Source organism: Hippoglossus stenolepis, chromosome 21 (genome assembly GCF_022539355.2).
Source record: "Hippoglossus stenolepis isolate QCI-W04-F060 chromosome 21, HSTE1.2, whole genome shotgun sequence".
In the NCBI taxonomy this organism is placed as follows: domain Eukaryota; kingdom Metazoa; phylum Chordata; class Actinopteri; order Pleuronectiformes; family Pleuronectidae; genus Hippoglossus; species Hippoglossus stenolepis.
The window spans coordinates 7,474,083-7,496,792 of record NC_061503.1 but is presented as its reverse complement, the minus strand read 5'-3'; the positions used below and the strand labels follow the sequence as shown (position 1 = coordinate 7,496,792).

Sequence of the window (22,710 nt, the reverse complement as noted above, 5' to 3'; positions counted from 1 at the left end):
AAATTGCTTCAAAGAAACAGGGCTCAAGCATCCCCCAAGGCATTATGGGGACTGTAGTTCCACATCTAAGAGCATTAGTCCCCCCACCCAAGTATCAGACCTATACCACGTACAGCGAGTTCACTCTTGTTCTGAGTGCTGATGCACAAGAAGCCTCCTGACAGTACCAGTCATGTTCTTTTAAAGTGCTGAAGAGGACAAGCAAACACAACGACACAGAATCATTAGATAAAATCAACATTTATTATAAAAATACAGCCAGAGGTGTCACAGTCATGGTGTTCGGTATGGTCATTCATTACAATTCAACGTAGGAAAAGGTCAAGAGCGTGTGAGATATGGACTAAAACAAAAGCACACACAGATGAAAAACAATGTGACTGAGCTCGGCCACTGTGGGGATATAAAAATAGATGAGGACATAAGGTTCCTTCTCAGACAGGAAATGAAGGAGATGGACTGAGTCGTCTTTCACACATCACACTCATTATCCATTCCTCTCAGACGCCCCCACCCCCTCCCTTCATCACATGCTGACTTTTTGGAAAATGGACAGAATCTGTCAGTGGGAAATGAGGTCAGCGATTGCGTCGCTGATGGAAAATCACCTACGGTAGCCACCATATCACGGACGGACGTGAGCACACACGCAGACTCACACACTTTCTCCCCGACACTTGCAGCATCTCTCCGAGACACACACACACACACACACACAGATGTGTTGCTAAAGGGTTGCCATGACAACTCTCTTACATTCCCAGTCGGTCAGGGCGAGTGTGAGAGTGTGTGTGTGTGTGTGGAAAGTGTAATGGAGTAGAGTCATTTAGGACTCACAGAGGAAAGTCATTTTGTTGCAGAAATTGTAAAAAGACAATTTCAGGACCGGGAGTTCGGCTGTGTGAGCTCTGACTCAACAGTCAGGAAATACTGAGCTCTCCACAGCAGATCACATTGTATCAGCCGGACACCAGCCCTTCAGTTTGACAGTGTGTGTCAGGATCCTAATCGTGTGCACATAAAACGCATAAGTGTGATTTAAATGTGAAGCGTCGCATCATAAAAAACACTGATTGGAACCATTATGAAACACTTTCATAACGTTGAGGGAAACCCGCTGTCGGTTTGATCCACGCCTTCATAAACAAGTAGCTGAGAGAAACCGAATGGATGTGGCAACACTACAGAGAAATATACTGGTGATGGAGTAAACAGAATTGAACTGAGGTTTGACATGAGACACTTTCAAAACAAAGACGTGAAAGTTACAATCCTTGAGATTCAGGCCTCGTCTACTCTACTGCGAAGAGATTTTTTTTGAAGAGATTTTTTCCCCTTTTTTAAAAATAAAATTCCGTCCTCATGAATATTGCTTTACGAAATGCCTCTGTCCAGACGAGAACACACAAACGACTCAAACAAAGATGCCAGGACATTAGGGCGGCGATAAAGTTTTACATTAGCGATCCGTCAAATACCAGAGAAGAACACCGGGAGCGTGTTCAGTGAGCAGGTCATCTGGGCGAGGCAGACATCTGTGAAGGTCGGTACTGTCGAGCTGTGATCCTTCATTTCACTTCACATAAGCTCTGTCCAACAAGCGGAAAATTACATTTAAGTTAAAATCCTTGAAATGTTTATTATTTATGATCTAAATTTCCATACAACAGCCAATCAGTGTGTTTTAATTCTATGATTAATTTGTTTTCCTTGATAGTCAGCTCACTTTAAAATGGCGTCACACGCACACGAAGAAAATTTGCTTGTAAATTCATCTTTCAAATCAGCGTAAACATTTCCTACTGCTACTTCCTCACGCTCAAGTGTGTCCCCTAGTGGCTGGCTGCAGTATAAAGTCATAAAACGCTGCTTTCCTTTTATCTGAGTGAATGGGACATGGGCCAAATTAAAAAGTAAATGTCAAATACATTTTTCTCAAAGACGGTTTCTCTTATTTTGGGTACTTCTTATCACACTGATGTTTGTTCAAATGTAAATTTTTCTGATTCAATTTTGGTTTTAATTATTTGAAATGTCACGATTGACAGCTGAGACTTTATTATTAGTCCGGTGCGTTTATCAGTGGGACCTCGACACCGCTGCTCCATCCTACAATCTCTACTGCACAGACTCCAAATGACGTCACTGACTCATCTCTGGATAGTGAGAGGAAGTGGAAACGCATCTTTATATACATATATTGACAGGCAAAACACGGGGTGGCTTTTATTGTGAAAAGGTCACGTGTTTGTCATGGAGGATAAAACCGACAGAGGCTCTAGCACAAATGCATCAACAAAATAAGACAGCGATCATTTGAAGCGTTTTTTAATTATAAATATTGCCACAGATGTATTTCTTCTTCAACCAGGAGTGACATCTTAAGGATTGTAACTTGAAAATCAGTAAAAAAAAAAAACAACATTGTCAATTTTTTCACATTTTATATTGCTTAAGAATAACATCTCTAGCCAACTAAAACCTGAAGAGTCGCATCAGCACTATCAAGGCTAGACACTGGAACTCAGGGCTGCGTGAGTAGCTACAGACGAACAGCTCACAGTTGGATCAGAGGTCAGGAGTCAGCGCCACATCTTTTAGTCAAACAATGTACCTGGCTAAACATTAAAATACACACACACGCACACAAACACACCACACACTATTGTGGTGCGATTAGCTTGCATAGGATGGCCAACCAGGCAGAGCACTGCAGCAACAGCAAACAGTAGAAAGACTGACCGTACGGGGGTTAGAACAGTGACACTAAATATTGGCATTGACAACAAATACAACGTTGGCATTGAAACAGGTTTTGCCACTGTTTTTCATTGTCAAGCTGTTTCTTTTTCCCCCCCCATGTTTCTCTTTCATCAGACACCGGTGTCAATGTTCTGTAAATAAAACTCCAACAGTGTGGGCAGTCCCCGGAGTCAGGGGGTATAGTGGCGTTTAGACTTTTCTGAGGAACCTTTAGTGAATAAAATCCCTGTTTTTCCTTTCCTGTAGTGATGCAGCGGTGATCCTGCTCCCTGACTGCACAGCTGTTCCCTGCAGAGCCTCATTTCAACAGAACATCAACACTCTGTCTGCCTAAACATGTTTCAGTCCAAACATGTTTCACCAATGTTATTCTTCAATGCCAATAGTCAGTGTCCCTGTTGAAGCCACATATGATTGGAGCTGGATACTTCAGGATCATTGAGGTAAAATCGTTCAACACTGAAAAGCCGGAGTGTGTCCAAACCTCCTCTAGTTCTACTGGGGCCTCACTTATAACCATTTTGTGCACATCTTTCAGACCCCATTGTGTGCGCACGCCACTTCTCACGCAAAAAAAGTTGACGAGGAATGTGCTCACTTGAACGCCAACTCTGACGGGAAAGTGGCGACTTGGTGAATTGAAAGCAGATTATAGATCCACTTTATCATAAACATCAAACAGGCAGTGTCATGTGTGCTCATGCAACTGTTCCATAAAATCCTTCATTTGTGAAAAAAAATAAAGAAAAAGCGATTGGTAGTTTTTAAACACTTTGCCTGTATCAATAGGGACGACTTTAGTTTGCATACAGTGTGTGTAAAATCACTGCAGTGAACATAACTGTGCTGTCAGGCGTAGAGAATGCACAAAGCGCACAAAGCGTACTGGAGGCCGCTTAAAAAAAAGAAAGAAAAGTGTTTACCTTTACGCTTTCGTTTCCAAATGAGAGAGGACGATAGGATCCCACTGATGTGTGAAGTAATTGGCCCGATTGCTGTGAACATAAATACTGCGCCGACACTCGTGCGTAATGCTGCGTGATGGATGTAGTGGCGCCGAGTATATACGTGAATGGAAGGATTAAGAGGAAACAAGTCGAATAGATTCTATAGAGCTGTGATATCAGATCTTTGTGCTGAGCCGAGTCCCGTATCAGACAGACCGACCCAAAAGGAAGGAACTGAAACATCCCAAAACACAAGTACTCACCACTCTTAGCTGACAGGTAACACAGTATAATATTTACTGTGCTCCTTAAAGCCCCTTGAGGGAATAAAACAATCCTGTTAAATTTTAATAGATTGGTGATATCACAGCTGTCTTTGAATTTAATAATGCCTGCCGTTTGGAATGGGATCGTTAAAATGCATATAGGTTTTATATAGGTGTTCATGGATTTATATAATTTTGGGCTTTTGTGCCAACTTACACTTTTATTATGGATCCCACGAACTGTTTTATAAATGAGGCCCCTGATCAAACTCTCAGGGTGGACTCCTCCTTTAAAGATGGAACAGGTTGGATACATTTAAAGTTACACTGGCAACATCTGACGACACCGGAGCATATTGTCTTGAACTTGTTACACTGCAGACGGGCAGGCAGACAGGGTGTCGGAGGGCGCAATGCTACTTCAGATCGAGGAGGACTGTGCAGAAAGGTAGAGCCTCTCCACGGAAGAGCCAACAGTCTCAGAACACATTCGCTGATCTCTGTGTGGCCCTGTCAGGGCAGCGGGAGAAGGGATAATAACATCCATTCTGCCGAGAGATAATCCAAGGAACACATTCAGTAGAGGGAACGTCAACCCAATTTCATTTAATCATAAGATTCTGTATCATTTCTGTAAATTTTCTGTAGACTGGGCCATTGGTCAAATTCAACATTTATACAAATCGCTTTCTTATCTGCTGACACGAGTTGACCAACGCCCTAATCTCCAAAAACCCTGTAGTATGCCCCTAAAATCTGTAAGATCCACATAAAACCATTGATTAAAAAAAGAAACAAAGCCAAGCTGTTCCGGTTTATGCTACTTCATCAGGCCTGAAGGAGCTTCCTGAGGTCCTGGTCCATGCCTCCCGCACTCAGCTGCTCCAGGCCGTGGTAGCGATGGGTGATACCGTCTGCGGTCACCACCACCACCCTGATGCCATGGGTGTCGTCGCCGAGCTGGCAGCCGATGGCCGAGCTCACGACCATGTCCAGGCCTCCGTGGCAACCTCCAGCGTTCCGGTGGTAATGGCCGGAGAAGACCGCCTTCACCCCTGCGGCGGAGAGAGAAATGCGAGTGCTGAATTTGGTACAGTGGAGAAACGACACAAAGCGGAGCATTGCATGGGAGAAAAGAAAAGCTTTAACTCGTCTTGATTTGGTTTGTGTCTGCTTATGTCACTGATCTAAATCAGGATATCCCCATAAATAAGCCACATGCTGTTTAAGATGCCATGCAATTCACACCGTAGCTGCTTTCAGACAAGCACTGAACTCTGGAGATTTTCCTGCCAGACCCCCGAGTAAAAACAACCGGCAAATGTCAGAATATTAAGTGAGAGTTAAGATGCCATGTATTTCACACCCTGTATCTGTCATGTTTTCCTAACTAAAAGGGCACCAGGCAGAATGTTTAACAGCTCACAGAAGAAAATGACCAAAACACAGTACATACAAAAGGATTAGTGATCAATACCAGTGAGTCAATGTCTGCTCCAGCAGAAGATTTAAGGCTTTAAATAACTCACTTCACAGCCACTGGTGTGTTTTTAAAACAAGAACCTGCAGCTCAGGCTCTTCGTATTTGATACAAAGATTTACATGTTGTGTTAATTCACTTAGCATCAGCATAATATCAGCACTGTTGGTTTATCATATATAAATTGAATTAGGACCAAACAAGACCAGACCAGCTGGACAAAATGTTTTCTGGACAGGAAAGGCAAGACATGGACAAAGAAATACATAAATAAAGAACACAAAGTAGGCAGAAAGAAAGAAAGAAACAGAAAGAGAGAAAGAGAGAGAGACAGACAGAAAGGAGAAATAAAGAAATACATAAATACATAAATAAATAGACCTAGAGAAAGAATGAAAGAAAGAATACTCTTGAGTCTTGAGCCTTCCAGTTGTAAAATATTTTTGAAAAACCCAGGGAACTTTTATTAGGGGAGGCACAATTTTCAATTTATTTTCAATTACAAACGACATGGTTAATAGAACAGAGCTGGTTTCGCTCGGCCTGCGGCGCAGACGCGGTGTCACTACAACTGAAACGACTACACACTTAAAATGGCACGGCAAACAAGCTCCACTTTGAATGAAGGCTGCAAAATGAGTTGTTATTTTCTGCGTGTGACTGAGGAATTTGTCTGAGCTTGTGAATCCGGTTCTTTACATTATGGGGGAGAAAGATTTTGACAGTCAGTGGGGGGGGGCCTTCAGGGGTCTGCGGGGTCCAACATGTCTTCTACGTTTTTGGACAAACTCCAGCAGTGGTCGGCAACTGGTGACCACTAATATCTTATTATTAATAATATGTCCTCTCTTTATTTCACCATATCGGACTGACACAGGAATTTACAGGAGTTGCGGGCGCTGATCTAGAATCGCTTCCTCTACGGTAATTGATCTTCGAAGTAAAAGCACAATGTTCGTTTTGGTGCTGTTATACTTTATATAAAGCTACATTGCAGAGCTTTTATTTTGAAAAATTGTGAACTTGGGTCTGAAGATTGTGTCTGTTGCTTAACAGATCTCTGAAATAGCCGATATGCAACGTATGAAAAAATAACATCAGTTTAGTAAATCATTCAAACTTACAGTATTTATAAGCCACAAACGTGGGCAGTAATAAGGTTAAATCTTCATTGCAGATAAACCAGGTAGGATGAACACAAAGTTTTCTAACATTAGTCTGAACCGTAGACTGTTTATAAAAACCTCCAGCGCAAAAATGATTTAAAAAAAAAGGGACAGTATATTGTAGAACTATTTGAGGAGGACTCACTAATGACAAGAAGAATTCTGAAGTCGGCCATGGAGCATTAACGTAGTACAAGCAAACAGCCCATTCAGCCCAAACAGGCACAGCACTAGCTACAATTAGTTACATGATGCAATGACTGCAGGTGCTGAATTCTTATGTATTATATATGTGAGCTTACTTTATCAACTGTGCATGCATGTGTAGAGGTAAGAGGATCTTAAAGGGAGTTTTCGGCAGGTCTTTGGCAGAGAAAACGAGCTGCTTCATTTTCTAACTGCATGTGTTCCCATGGAGGGGAGTCTGGCTGCTGGCTGTCTCGTCTCCACAGACACATCCAGCCAAAAAAAATAATGAAAACTGGCGACAAAAGCGGATAAATTGCAGCCTGTGCATGAAAAAAGACATCGGTCTGTCCCAGAAATCTGCAAAACAAAGACAAGGAGGATCCCTCTGAAAAACGCTCTCTCTACTGGTACTACACCGACTTCACTTTCCATGAAATTGCTCAGAATGATCAAGTTGACCGCTCTGCATAATCAAACAGCACCAGAATACAGATGTGACCTAAATTTATATTAATCTCTTGAGCTACGTGAGGACAACGATTGCACATGTTGGACCAATAAATAATTAATCTCTCCCGTAGATGGAAACTGATGATTTAAGCCTGTATGTGTCCAGGCAAAATTAATTTACAATCAAAACCAGCGACAGCAGCGGGTGAAGCCCACCCTCCTGTTATTTGGCCTGAAGCTATTATTATCGACCACGCATTTCATGAATTTATTCGCGTTACATGTGTTTGCCCAATAATTACAGCATTTTAACCTTGCCTTGTGCTACAGGTGACTGAAAACCTGACCAGGCTCATGGTGCCGTTTCTGGATGAGGACAGAAAGGCAGAAAATTTGAGATGTTCCAATTCCAGCAGAGGAAATGCCTCCGTGCTGAAAATACTGGGTTGGGCATCGGCGGGTAAATTAATCTATGAACCGATCTGATACTACATCCTTAAAGTTTGAAAGTTATTTTACCCCCAGATAAAAATGCAATTTTCTTTTCCCAGAAATCACGTCTTCGTTTAACACTCTAAAACAGCAGTTGTGTTGAACTGGCACGTACTGTTTTTAGAGTGGCAAGGAAGTTCATTTTGGTGGTGTAGCCAGAGCAAGCTAAATTGTCAGTTTTGGCAATATTTTACGCTGGAATGTCCTACAAGTAAAACTGCAATGTGTGCCATATGCAAGACTTCAGTTGCAAGTTTTATTTTTCTAAATTGTCGCTGCATGTGAACTTTGTCAGGAATTGTTATTCATTCCTAGATTTATTTAGTTTTGAAGTTGCTGTTGCACTGTTTTATACGGTTACTGTGCAGATTAAAACTCTTAAAGCTTTTAAGTCTTTTTATTTCCATAAACTGTGGTTGCACTTTAACAGCGATATAGGAAGTAATTGTTGTGCATTCCTTTGGTTTATGTATCTGTGTCTTTTTTCAGTAATGACACATCTTCTCTGAATGTATTTGTTTAACCCTGAGCCAGGCCATACAACAATGACAGCAATCATCACTTCCATTGAGAGCTCGTAGCATACAGTATAATGTGTGTGTGTGTGTGTGTTTTGTGTACTATAGTGTAGTTCTTCAGCACTGACAGACACGCAAGTATTATTTATCTGTCCTGTGGGAGTTACACAGCTCATCTGATATTATTCAGTCCCTGCGAATGGAAACAAGCAACATCAGTGTGAGCCTGAGGACATGTTTGATGGGATCACCTGATGATTCAGCAGGCAATGCCGATTGTGGAATTGTCGGATCTGTAACACTATCCACAAGAGGGTTGCGACTTCTTTGTCACCTCTAGGGCGTAAAAGGAAGTGGGAGCGAGACGCTAAGGCCTCAATGGTAAAGAAGTGATAGACAACAATGAATCCTGTAATAACGATGACGACCAAACCACAGGGAGAGTTAGAAAAGCTGCTGAAATGGTTTTTCTGAACCTCCTCTAAAACTCCCAAAGATGCCACGATTAATCATTCCCCCAAATATAGTGCGTGGGAGTGTGTGAGTGTGCATATGTATACACGTGTCAGTGCGTCTGAGTTCTGTCGCCATGTCTCTGATGATCCACATCCCACACAGACGCCGCACGACGCCACCACGCAGCAGCAGTGAGATTCTCCCATATGTATATCACATATTTATGATGCATCCAAAGTTGTAGCTTTAAAGGTCTAAGTCACAAAAGGCCCTGCTTTAAAATTACTTTCCTTTTTACTGTTACTTTGATTAGAAATTACAAACAGATGTCAATGGTGTCATGAGCATTAACCCTGGTAAAAACACAAATTGTTCTTATGACACTTCTGTTTGGGTTGAATAAACAAGACTTTATGTGTAAATCCGGCTATGATTGGCCGAGGAAGCTACGGTATCGAGGTCCAACCAATACACACGCGCCGCCGATCGCCAGTCTCAGCTGTACATCATAATGTTTCACCTTGTTTATAAAGCATCGAATAAGTAACTGAAACCAAAGTTACCAGAAAACGAAATGCTTGAACATACAGTAAATCAGTGTGACAGATGACAGAACCCGTCTTTGAGAAAAAAATGTATTTGATGCATAATTTGACTTTTTAATTTGGTCCATGTCCCATCTGCTAACATGGAGGAGGTAGGGTTTACAGTATGACCTATACTGAAGTCAGCCACCAAGGGGCGATCAAGACTATTCGACTGTTTCAGACTTTCAAACCACATAGACATGAGATGCATGTTGATCTTATCTCAAGACTCAACACAAACAAAAGTAACAGAATTTCAAACAATTCATTTAATAATATGGCTACAAATTTAACACAATATAAACAAAAAAGTCTCCACGAACAACAAAAAACTATCATTTCGTACAACAATAAGAACTATTCAAATATTACAATTTCCCTTTGCAAACCTCTCTAATGTCTATCGAGCAGAAAGGATCTCTGGTTTGTCGTTATAGCAGACGACAGGCTTCCTTTCAAGGCCTTAAGTATAGCTGTGAATTGAAGTGGACTGAACCAACACACAATTTTCATGTCATGTAAATGGATTGTCTCGCTCCGCTGGGTTGTCCCAGTGGACCTTATGGAGTAAAACTGATTTCATAGAAACAATTTAGCACAGGCCCAGCGATAACACCCTGTCCCTTTTAGAGCGGCATCATTACACAGGCTTCAGAAGTCAAACCACTCCACCTGGGTCCTTGTCTGCCGAAAACACTTCTCTGAGAGAAGAGACGGACCGTCTCGGAGAGAAAAGCCTTTTCAATTTCCAAAACATTGTCTGTATGAATAAAAGATAAACAATTGAAAAAAGAAAAAAGAAAGATGGAAAAAAGAAGTTGAGAGAGCCGTCTTCTTTGCTGAGCAGTCAGAGGATTAAGCTGACCTCTAAAATTCTCTGCCAGAAAAATATATGGGGGAAGGCATTCTTTCAAAGTGAGGGGTAGAGGCTTAGATTGCCCAACATAGAACTGAAAAATACACAAAATGAACCACTAGAAAAACAAATGAAAACACCCAAAATACCCTCGCATTGCTTCAAAGACGTCAGTGCAGCTATTGATTGGTAAAAACCAAAACAGTGATCAGGGTTATATCCAAATTGGCGACCCTCTTTCAGGACATGGGTTGAATGCAGGTCAGACACTTGCTCTGGTGTGACAAAAAAAGAGGGGTGGTGGGCTGTGACATGCATATTTAATTGTGGCAGCGGCAGCAGCAGCAGCAGCAGCAAAATTAACGGCAGAGAGAAGTCTGTGTCCACAGGCAGACACAGACTCAAATGCAAAAGGGAGAGAGATATGTTGCTACTTATTTTTGAATGGGGCCTGGTGAAGTCTAGTGGTGGGGTTTACGTGGGCACTTGTGGTTCAAGTTATCTGACGACACATTGACACAACCGTCATTGTCTTAGATGACCTGGCTGGTGTTGAAGTAGAGCCATGCTTTGCATCTCGGTGCCTGCTGTTCGAGGAGATAATGCACTTTCCTTAATCCGTTAAAGGGCCCAATAATCCGTAGGTGCTCTTTGTCATGAAATACTAGAGCAGCTGTTTTCACAATAAGACCAACCTTCAACCCTGCAGGTGCGAACCATACACTGTGTGTAAAAGATGGACGAATGGATGAAGGCAAAATATCCAGGATATGAACACTGCCATTTTGTGCCTTTCAAGCCCGAGTCTGCACAGTAGTGGTATTGAGGTCCCCCTGATACTTGACCAGTCGTGATTCAGTCTCACCCCGTTTTTTATTGCAGGGGTTTATGATACTGCAGCCAGCCACCAGTTGTCTATAGAGACACTTTGGCTTTACTTTTGGAGAGCTGCCATGTGGTCCTTTTTTATAAGTCTATGGTGCGACCACCTGCAGTAGTTTCTCTGCTGGAGTGAAAACGTGACAGCTTGTAGACATGCACTGCTGTGGGCTTCTGCCGCCTCCGGGATAATGATAGCCGGCACCCTTCTGGGTAAATAGACGTGATTTGACAATGACGAAATGTGATACGCAACCCATTTCCCTTTGCTTCACAACAGTAGCACACATCACTTTCTGTACATTGTTATCCAAAGTGCCCCGTGGTACAATCAGCGTGGGTGGCGTGGTGGGATGTAAACCCTTATCCGTGCTAATGTTAGTGCAGCAGATCAGGCAACAGAGCTATGTCAAGAAGGAAATCCTTCTCCTTCCATATAACCTTTAAAATGTCTTGCTTTACCTACTGAACAGAGGAGAGACACAGAGTGTGTTAAATATCAGTATCACCTTCAGTAAAGGAACGTGAAGCCAAATTTCCCCACATTTTGGTCTCTTCTCTGTGCTTTGCTGGATTCCTCCCCTTCTGTTTCCTTGCAGAGTGGGTGCCCCCACCCACCGTGAAAACATGCGCTCTCTGTGCTGATAATTTCACGTCTCGTCTCTGCGGAAATCCCATTTACCTGTCAGGCTTGAAACACTGCTGGTTCTTTTGTGCTTTTCTTTGTGATAAAGACTCCCATCTGGGGACTGGCCTTTGCTTTGACAGACAGAGGTGTGGAGGGTGGAGAGGAGGGAGGGAGGGAGGGAGGGAGGGAGAAAATGCACGGAGTAAGCAGGCAGAGTGATGAAAACATATTGAATGCAAACGGGGGGGGGAATTACCCAGAGTCAAATTGAATTCTGATCAGCGGTGGCGAGAAAAAATGCAAAGAAAGGAGAGGGGAGTCCCCTCCAATATCAGCCTGTATTTTTCTATGTGCTTTTGATATGCTGAGGTCATCTGAGCCATTTTCTTCTTTATTGGTGGGTCTGATTGAAACACCTTTCTACTATTTAAATGCTAATAGGCGACGCTGATGTTGTCCACAGAATAAAGGAATCAAAGAACTAAAGAAACGTCCGTCCACATCTAATCATGTTTGATGTTTGAGCCCCTCCCTTCAGTCCATCCTCCCCTTCTTTCTCTTCCCACTCTCCATCAACTCCCTTTCATCTCTCCGTCACTGATTTGCCGGCAACAAGATTGGATTTGCTAATTGCAAGCTAACTTTCTATCTCGCCACTGAACCCCCTCCAATTGGTGATTACTTCCAGGAGAGGCCATTTTCCTTCACACCTTGTCTCCCTGTTCCTCTTCGACACAAACTCCTAATGTTCCTCTGAACAGAGCTGTCTCCTCTCTGTGTGTGGGAGTGGAACGTGCAACGTGCGCGCTCGTATTGAAGGGCGTTTGTCATTAAAGTGCAGGTCTAGGAAATAATTCATCATGAAATGGTGGCTGTTTATAATTTACATGACAGGGGGGATGGATACAAAATGATATAGTCTGGTGAGGCATGTTGCAGCCCCGGCTCCCCATAAATCACTTCCAGCCATCAGTCACAGCACTGCATTTCACCCCTTTCCTCCAGTTACACACACACACACACACACACACACACACACACACACACACACACACACACACACACACACACGCACACGCACACACACGCACGCATAAACACACACAGAGAATCACAAAGAGAACTGGGAAATGGTAGCAGTCAGCATGTTATCCATCCAGCTTTGAGCATGCAAGTGTTTTGGCCATTTGGTACCCAATGTGGTGCCTAATCATCCTGAATTCACCAAGCTATAATCTCAAAGTGTCTCCAAGCGTTAACAGGCCTTCAAACAGTTAAGACGTCACAGATGGATCATGGGGTTATATGAATATGACCATTTATTCATCATCACGTGAGAAGGCTGAATCCAATGTGTACTGAGCTCGTAAAAGGAGCAGTATGGTTGTGTTACAATTATTTATAGGGCTGGGGATCGTTCGTAATGATATGAGACTATTTGGATACCCTGACCTCCTTCAATTGAATGAAAGACAGTACAGAGATACTTCTATTTGGGAACAAAGAAGGAAGGTTCCAACTCAGTGCCTAATTGGAGCATTAAAGACATCAAGCCATGCTAAAAATCTTGGTGTAATTATGGATGCTGATGTGAATTTCAATGACTACATGAAAGCTATAACTAAATCATTTTGGGATTTCAATAATAAAGATGAGAGATTTTGTGTCCAAACAAGACTATTTTCTCCAGACAGAAAACTGTTGCTAGAGTTCTGACTAAAACTAGGAAAATAGAGCATATTCCTCCAATTCTCGGGTCTAAACATTGATTTCAAACTCTTACTTGTTGTCCACAAGACACTTAAAGGGGACATAGCATGCCCATTTTACCACAAGTTGATATGGTTCCTTGGGGTCTTAATGAAATGTCTGTAACATACTTTGGTCAAAATACCACAAGGATCATTTCAAACAGCACCCTTTTTACCCTGTATAAAACAGCCCTCCACAGAGTGACCTGTTTTGAGTGCCTGTTCCTTTAAATGCTAATGAGCCAGCTCCCCCTCCCCCTCTCCCCCATGATTTTAAACGATATAAATTACATATTTTATATGATATAAATTATCAAATATGCATCCCATACTTTGTATTCCCCTTCTGTTGTCCTGGAGTTTTAATTTTCCCAATCACATAATTAAATGTCCCCTCTGCCCATCCACTACAAGCACACAAGCAGACAGACAGAGAGAAAGAGAGGGGTGGGGGCTATGAAGACCATCATTTACCCCGAACCCCGACATTCAACGGGTACAACAACAAGCGGAGAAAGCAGAATCGTGGGCTGACCTTATATATACAGTCTATGGGGCTGACCAGCGCGGAGAAATGCACGTCCCGTGTGAACAGCCAGTGCGCGCTTAAAGCGGCGCTGCGCTGCCTCGCAGCGGCACTTCCGCGTCGGTGTACCCGGCGTAGCGAGTGGGGGCTCGGTGTCTTTGTGCCGGTGTTACAGTAGAGCTGAACACTGCGGAAGTCTTCCACACTGCTGGCTGTGTGGCGCTGACACAAATTCCAGCTCACGGGAGAGCAGCGGTCGCTCCCGAGCAGCTGCTGCAGCCTCCCAGTCCCAACGATCCAGACAAATGCCACATGTGAGTGAATCGCGGGCTGACCAGCGGAGAAATGCTCGTCCCGTGTGAACAGCCAGGAGGCTGCGCGCTTGGGAACGGCGCTGCGCTGCCTCGCAGCCTCGCTGCGTCCGGTGTAAACCCGGCTTAACGAGTGTGGGGGACGGGGAAGGGGCGGTGAGGTGGGGGTGGGCCAAGACCATGTAGGGAGACTTCCAGTTCCTTGTTACGACACAAAACCCAGGAAGCGCAATCGAGTCGCTCAAGCATGACGTTTCTGACTTAGAGGAACTATAACAAAACGCGCGAGTGTTTTTTTCCCAGAGTTTTTGGGCTGGTAGACATGCCAGATACCCACATTAACCTGTAGAAGCACTAACAAAGTGGAATTTGCATGCTATGTCCCCTTTAATGGTCAGGGCCCTGGCTATCTTTCTGAAATGTTTGATGTATACACGCCAAACAGGTCTCGCTGATCTGCAGGTGCTGGTTGTGCCTTGCGGTAAAACGAAACAGAGAGAAATTTAAAGGCAAATAGCCACTACGCTGCCCACTGTTTCTGTACAGCACATTGAACGACCTCTGTGTATGATAATCGGCTATACAAAAAGACTTGCCTTGCCTTAGATTTCATATTTGAGTTCTGGGGCTTATACCAAAGCCTTTATACATTCCCAGACTTTGACAGACAAATGTGTTTTCTACAAACCCTGTTTAATCAAGGTAAGAAGCAACAATTAAAACAGGTTAAATGTTGTAAAAACACAAGAGCGTGGCCTGAATAAAAGACTCTGAAATTAGCAAAAAGTTTGATTAAAATCCGCAATTAGCTCATCGGAAAATAAGTCAACAAGATGAGGTATCTGACCAGATGAGCAATTGCAGGTTTTAAGACCCTGATTATACGAGTAGAAGAAACAACTTTGGAATCAAGCTGAAACAAGGCAGGACCCACATTTCCAGCTAAATCAATAAAACGGTAAATGAGGAGGAAGTGTTGGTGGATTAATTCATGGATATTACCCACTCCACCATTCTCATTCTTCCGAGCATGAACAGATTACGGATCAGTGCACAAAGGGCCTCATTCACTCATTCAGTGAGGCTCCTGCTATAACACACTGGATGTCATCCGGCACGATGCTGCGATGGCCAATCAAATGCATGCACATGAACTTAACTGTAAGAATCCCCTGTAATGTTTACTTTACTACTTAAACCGTCCTTCCTGGGTCGTGTGCAATCATCTCATCTGTACCCGAAACTAGACTCCACCACTGAAACCGCCCCTGTGTTCAGCCTGAAAGCCCAGTGACTCGTCCCCACCAACCCCCACCTTTTGGTTGCAGAAAGAGAGAAAGATGGGATAAAAGAGCGAGATACAGGAAAAGCAAAAGCATTATTCAGCCTCATCATTAAAACAATGGGGTTAAAGGCTTAGCCGTAGCCTCTTATCAAATCCCCAGCGGGTGATAAATGTGTCTTCGCTTTCGAACAGAGGAGGATCCTCGCTGATAAAGACAACCGGCAGCAAGAGAGCGAGGGAGAGCGAGAGACACAGAGGGAAAGATGGAGAGAGTATGCGGAGCAGCATATGGTTTATCTTCGCCTCTAATTAGCTACTGTACGTATAACTCCACAGCCGCAAGCAATTTTGGGAATCTCAATGAATTTCTGGGCCGCTCTCATGTTTTTATTTTCATTTTACACAAACAGGGTTTGGAGGCGAACAAAAGCCGGAGGGACAGTGTATCCGTCTATCTGTGCATGTGTTCATTCGTCCTTGTTTGTACGTGTGCTGAAGGTAGGGTATAAACCTTGAAGAGGTGGAAAGGGGGGCAGAGAAATCTAATTACTCTAGTCCGTCTATGAGGAGAGGACAGGCTGAGAGCACTGATGGGATTTCTGCTACTCGGCTCGTCTCTTGAAGAGGAGACACCAGTCCCTAGCCATGGGCATTTAATCCGCTCTGAGGAGACTCTGAATGTGCACAAAACCTGTTCTTCAAGCGACCTGAAACAAGTGCACGTCTTTCTTCCAGCGCTTTGCAGTAAGTGCTGGCTAAGTCACATTCACACAGACCGGCACAGGTAGGGCAATAAAGCCCAGGACAGCATTATTTACTATTATTATGGGGCTGACAGTGAAAAGAGAACCCATAATAACAGTAAAGGACGTCCTCCAGGGTGTTTGTGTGATTGTTATTAACAAACTGACAATATAACGAACTCACTAAAAAGTCTCAGAAGAAGTTAAAACAAGTTTTCTTGTTGTCTAGGTTTCTGGTTGATTTGAGAGAAAGACTCGAAGTCACTCAAGAACGTCCCTTTCCAATCAGGTGCTGGGTTTAAACTCAAAATATATTACGACACAAGAGAGCGAGATTTAATATCACAAACCGTAGTAATTGCTTATGCAATTAAAAAAAGGATTTGCGTGATACTTGACTTGCCCAAGAGGGGGTCATCACACAGAGACAGTGGGTCATTAATATGAGCTGGATTGCAGTCAACAGTTCCCAGGGTGGAACTGCTCGCTCTGATGAGCCAGAGGAAGACTAATTGGTGTCACACCTTTCCCATGTGCTGCTGTGTTGCTGAGATAACACACGGGTGCTCACTGTAAAATATATCATGTGCAGAAAATGCACCGCTGCATAGCGATTTATATGCAAAGGCCATATACATGCCAAGGAAATGTACAAAATAAACAGTCTTGCACACACAATTATTCAAACATCTCCCCCCCCACACCCAAATTGTGTGAGAAGACGAAGCAAGAGCAGTGAAAAATACCTCAGTGAGGAGAAATCAATTACGTGTATTTCTTTGTCTGCAGGGGACGACTGTATAGTCTCTATTTCCATCATATGTCAGTGGTGGTGGTGGTGGTGGTGGTGGTGGTGGTGGGGCTGCAGGAAGCAAGCAACAGCAGTAACAGCCTCACCAAATGCTGAGCAAAACCCCCCGCCGCTGTACGTTCACTGACACTACAAAAAGGAGTGGCTGTAGAACTCCAGTCAGTCCCACAGAGCCGTGTGTGTACGTTCTCACAGCGCGAGGACTGATGTGATGCCAGGGAAACATTTGTGTAACATCCAGTGATCCAATTACAAGGCTGCTTTTCGGTACACTTTGAATTACCCGACAAAGAATGCGGAAAGTCGTCCAATTTTACCTCTTTGTTCTTGCCAGACTGCTGTTTCACTCTGCTCCAGTAAGAACTTTAGAGGTGCCAACAAAGAGGAATATTCTGGAAGTGTTTTCTTTCTCCTTTTTTTTTTTCAAAACAACATCCATGCATTACTGGTAGACAGAAACACGGTTAGGGTGTCGTAAAGCATTTTCCAGTCTTGCAATAAAGCTCAGTACTTTTTTTAACAGTATAAAATGTGTAATCCTTCAGCAGCGGGTTTCATTTGTCTTCCAGGCCAAAAGATATGAGCGCGAGCTTCACAAACATAGATGAAGACTTATCCCTGTCAGCTGCTTACTTTAATGGAAATCGTATTAGAAAAATGACATTCATGCTTCATCTGCATCGATGCTTAACTTTTCCGACACAGACTTGAATCATTCTGAGAATAAGACTGGATACAGAAGTGTGTGTGTGTGTGTGTGAGGTTAATGATGGTGCCCTTTACTGTAATGACAGAAATGATCACCAGAGTAAAAGAGCACATCTGGAGGATAGAGGATCACAGGGTGCAGCGGTGAGGACAGATAGCGGAGGGAGATGATGCGTGAATAAAGCAACGCAAGGAGGGGGAAAAATTACCATCGCCAATGTATGTCCAGAAGAGACATCATTTACCATGGATGAGAGGAAACACAGCCTCACAGACAGGAAGACAAACAACACACATCCTTATTCCCTGGATCTCTGTTTTTCTTCAATGTGCAGTAAATAACATATCCGAGTTTTCTGCAATTCTTCACTCGTCCTGATTGTTTTCTTCTATAAAAAGGCCCACAGTCTCTCCGATGGGATATTTTTACCAGGCGCTCGCCTGCCCTGCAGGGAACTTCTGCTTCATGCAGTCCTTAGTTTTGCAGCTATAACATAAATAGAAAATGGACTAGTAAATATTTGTCCTATGAAACCTTTTAGTTTTTTTATGAGAAGTTCGCACACATGCACGCACGTACGCACGCAGGCACGCGCACCCACACACACCACTTTCCATTCACAATGTTATTTACCACTACCAAGGAGGTTATGCACTCTATTTCTGTGTGTCTGACTCTCTGCAGGATTATGCAAAAACTACTGAACCTATTTTTTCTACATTAAAATATGAAAATGTGGGAACAAAAATAGAATTTTTACATGTTTAAATTCCCAGATAATTCCATAAAAAATATAAAAATAGTAAAATGCTCACAGGGGCAATGCTAACAATGTAGGTATGTGTTTATTATGTTCATTATTTAAATTTAGCATGTTAATCTAATCAGGATTTAGAAGAGAACAGCTGAAGATAATAAGACTGTCTTCAGTTTTGTAGGTATTTGGTCACAAGTCATATTAATGGACAAATTAATACTTTCAATTGACTGTGATCAAATGGGATCAGTCACTGAAGAAATATGAAAATAAGTTAGATATATCATGGCAATTTGTCAGAGCATCACCAAAGGGCAAAACATTCTCTGGGAACTATGAATGACTGTGGACAAGTAAAATGTTCAACCTGTTGGTGAAACTGGATGAAAAGTCAGGGAATCACCAAATTAAATTAAGATTCATCCTCTGGGCTGCAATCCATCAAATTGTTGTTGAGCTATTTCACTAAAAAACTAAAATGTCAAACTTGTGGTGGCACAGGATTCTAGAGCAAAATGGTGGCGCAAACTGCCAAACAGCTGACATTCCCCTCCACAACGTGATGCCATCAGCATGGCTAAACATCAAAAAATATTTTCTGACCAAATACAAAACAAATATAACTATTTTTTAATCACAGCATATTCTCTGTCACTAATCTTTCTGGGAATCTACGATTGAGGTTACAGACCAAATTATTCTTTAAATTGGCTGCGTGAAGATGATCCATGTCGGTGGAAAAGGGCCATAAGTCATTTCCTTCCATTTTCATAGACTGACACAGAGTGCAGAGCTGATCACAGTCCCTTTTACAAGCGTGCCTGCAGGACGGACCCCAGTAGATTCAGGGTACAGATGTAACAGCAGCAGTCATCACCACGTTACTCCTCGTCGGGGATGAAGGAGAGAGCAGAGGCAGCAGGAGCGAGGAACCAGAGGGGAGGAGAGAACTAAGAGACAGAGCCTGTATTATTCAACAATAACTGGTTGTATTCTTTTTCATGTGGTTTTAGTGGAGTCATCAGATTACTCCGATTTTATACATTTAGCTGATTTGTGAAGAGCTAAAGCTGCGCTGTGCAGAAATGTTTTTTACAACAGTCATCAGGAACTTTTTTTCTTACTGCTTGGAGATTTCCTGTGATTGGAAAGACAGTAATCTCCCCCTTTCAGTGCCAACATTGTTTAAATAGCAAATACACTTGTGCCCATTGTGGTCAGACCATTGTTGGTTCATTGTCATCTTGAGATATTGAAAGGCAATTATGTGTTTGACCAACAAAAACCCATGAAGCATAGACTGCACATTAAGACGGACTTGTCTGCACTTCTTCCAACTATCCAGAAGTTAAGCCAAAATATCAGCATCAAATAACTAATTCAAACTGAACTTACCAAACAAATGAGCACTTTAACAAATGACAAAAAAAAAAAACTTTTTCTGATGGTTTATCAGTTGATGGTTTATTTGACGCGTACCTTGACATTTTAGCCCAAGTCCCATCTGTCCATCCATAAAGGAGCCAAGATTTATGACCTCTCCTGCAGCCAGCCACCACGTGGCAATATAAGATGCTTTGGCTTCACTTTTGCGGAGCTGTCATGTCTTCCATCTTTATATCCAGTTTATCTTCTGAAGTGGCAACCCTGCAGTATTTCACTGAGCTTATTATCAAAATAGTAATATACACCTACATAGACAGTGCACGCCAACGCATGTACACTCTGCATGACACACACAAGAACGACGTGATCATGCACTTGCACTTCACTCATGAGCAAATGAAAAGAGTCATCTTGGCGAATCTGCGTCATAATACTAATCCATCAATGTGAAAGACCACCTGGCCTTTATAGGAAATGGATGATGGCACTCTGAGTCCTTTATTGCATGTTACCCCAAAAGCACAGCCACGATTAATTAAGACTTTTTGAAACCATGTGGCTGGCGCAACACCGTTAAACTCCCAAAAGTGGATTTGCACACGTCTTGAATGCACTTTCAATGCACTTTAAACCATGAGCTCAGATCGTTAAAACAGAGCCCTTAGTATCTTAATTCTTAATTCATTCCCATAAAAATGCCAAAGCTTAGGATAACTTTACTGTGACTTTGTACCGTGACCATTGTTATCTATGGGACAGGACTGGACACAGAGGATTCACAAACTTGATGAAAAAATTATGAAGGCTCACACTGTAGACGCAGTAAATCACAGAAATCACATCCTTTCTCTGGCTGTAGTAAGAAGTGCCGTATATTGAGAAAACCATGTAGTGTACCCAGCTTTACAGTGAGCAGCATCAATTATTAAAAACCATGTACATGTATGTGTGTGTGTAAAGTTCATACAGTACATGTTGGGTGTGTACTGAATTTATAATTGTGGACAAGAACTGCTGTGAACAAGAGTTGTGAATGAGAGAGGACACTTGCACGTGCATGTTCTGCACATACAGCAACCCGCTCCGTCCCTCCACATAGAAAGCCTGTACGGATTGCCCTTTAAATCTTTAACCAGTGTTCCCTTAGAGGAGCAATCAATTATGAGAGAAAGGGTCATCAGACCAAAACGGGCCAACATGGTTAAGTACATGCAGGAATAATGGTTGGATAATGAAATTAACACCATCTCCCGCCAGTCACCTTGATGCATGATTGAGGAGCGAGGCATGAGACCATATGAGAGGTCCCGTCCATCAGCTGTGCAGGAATGGCTGCATTGAGTGATGTGTATGTGACTGGATGTGTGTGTGTGTGTGTATGTGTTTAGCTGTTGCCTCCTTCCAGACTTATTGTCCTTGTGAGAGGTACCCTTGTATTACACTCCTCTAAGCTCGCAACAGAGAATTTTAATTACGGAATTATTCTTCTTATAGGATGTCAATGTATTCGGTAATTTAATTACGCCTGTGTTGTTTGTGCGGGTGACAAAAGCTCCTCCTGTGCATCTGGCTAATGGCATATTAATCCTCCGGGCTGGGATCTTAACTCTGCGTTAGGTAGATATGCTTGAAATGAGCAGGTTTAAGAGGAATATAAGCCAAGAATTATAAAGAGGAGAAATTTAAGACCACTTCACAGTCGCTTGAATCCATGATCACAGAAAACACTGCTGATATTTCAGGGTTCTGGATGACACAGCTGCTCGACTCTTTAAAAAATAAAACCGAATGGTCTCTTCCGTGACTTCTAATTGAGGGCAAATAATCACAAACCTGGCGTCAAAAGAGCAGATAGATGGTATATCATGTTTAAGTGCCCTTGAACTTAATACTGCATACAAACTTGCTCATTCTCTGTAAGATGACTCATTTAAAGCCAAAGTAACCAAAGGTAAAGGTGTAATAGGCCCAGGATTTGTGCTCCCCTGTTCTCTTACCTGCCTTCTTGAACCTGTCCAGCAGGTTTTGTCTGACGGCCCTCTGCAGGTTGAAGTAGTCGTCCTCCTCCTCTGGGCTCTTTAGATACAGAGGAATGTGCTGGAACACCAGGACGTGTTTGGGTTTCGGTTCCTGAACACAGAGACAGATGTGAGGGGTGAGAGCATCGCCAAAGACAAAATTCCATTGTTGCGTCACATGGCTGCCGACGAGAGGCAATTACCTAAACCGCGGCGTCCAGACACCGCAAAAGAAGACATTATCACACTGAACTCCTTCACAAATCAGACGAGAATAGAACCATGTCGTAGATGCTGTCTTACCGTTGAAGAGGAGGCTCTGCTCAGCTGCTCCTCCAGCCACATCTCCTGGGCCTCCTTCAGCTCAGGGCAGGCTGAGGCATCGTAGAAGAGCTGGGAGTTCAGAACCAGGCAGAGGACGCCGCCCACCTGCGACCACGGGACAGAAAGATGTGCTAGATGTTAGTTACCTACATTTGATTCATTTTTCAAACTAATCATAACAATTTGTACAGTTTTTTTAACCAACTTGACATTTCTGCAACCTACAATTGTTTTTCCTATCATTTTTACTGCTGCAAGACTGCACAGAAAATCAGTGAAGAATCATCTTAGTTGGAAAATTACACTACTAGCAGCTATAGACGCATATTAATGGAAACAGAGCGAAGAGGGCCCTGGAGTAAAAGGGGGCTCATGGCCTTTTCTCAAGTGGGCAGCTATGTAAAAAGGACCG

General features: G+C 42.9%; 1 protein-coding gene across 1 annotated transcript in view; it reads right to left on the bottom strand.

Annotated features, from left to right (window-relative positions):
• Window positions 1–221: 221 nt before the first annotated feature.
• The window catches only part of cpped1 (calcineurin-like phosphoesterase domain containing 1), a 39,919-nt gene continuing 17,430 nt past the window's right edge, over window positions 222–22,710 (bottom strand). The window contains exons 4-6 of the mRNA XM_035145286.2: window positions 22,278–22,403; window positions 21,954–22,086; window positions 222–5,031 (exon numbers count right to left, since the gene is read on the bottom strand). Coding sequence (XP_035001177.1) covers window positions 4,805–5,031; window positions 21,954–22,086; window positions 22,278–22,403 — 486 coding nt within the window. The 3' untranslated portion in view covers window positions 222–4,804. The remainder of the gene's footprint in view (window positions 5,032–21,953; window positions 22,087–22,277; window positions 22,404–22,710) is intronic.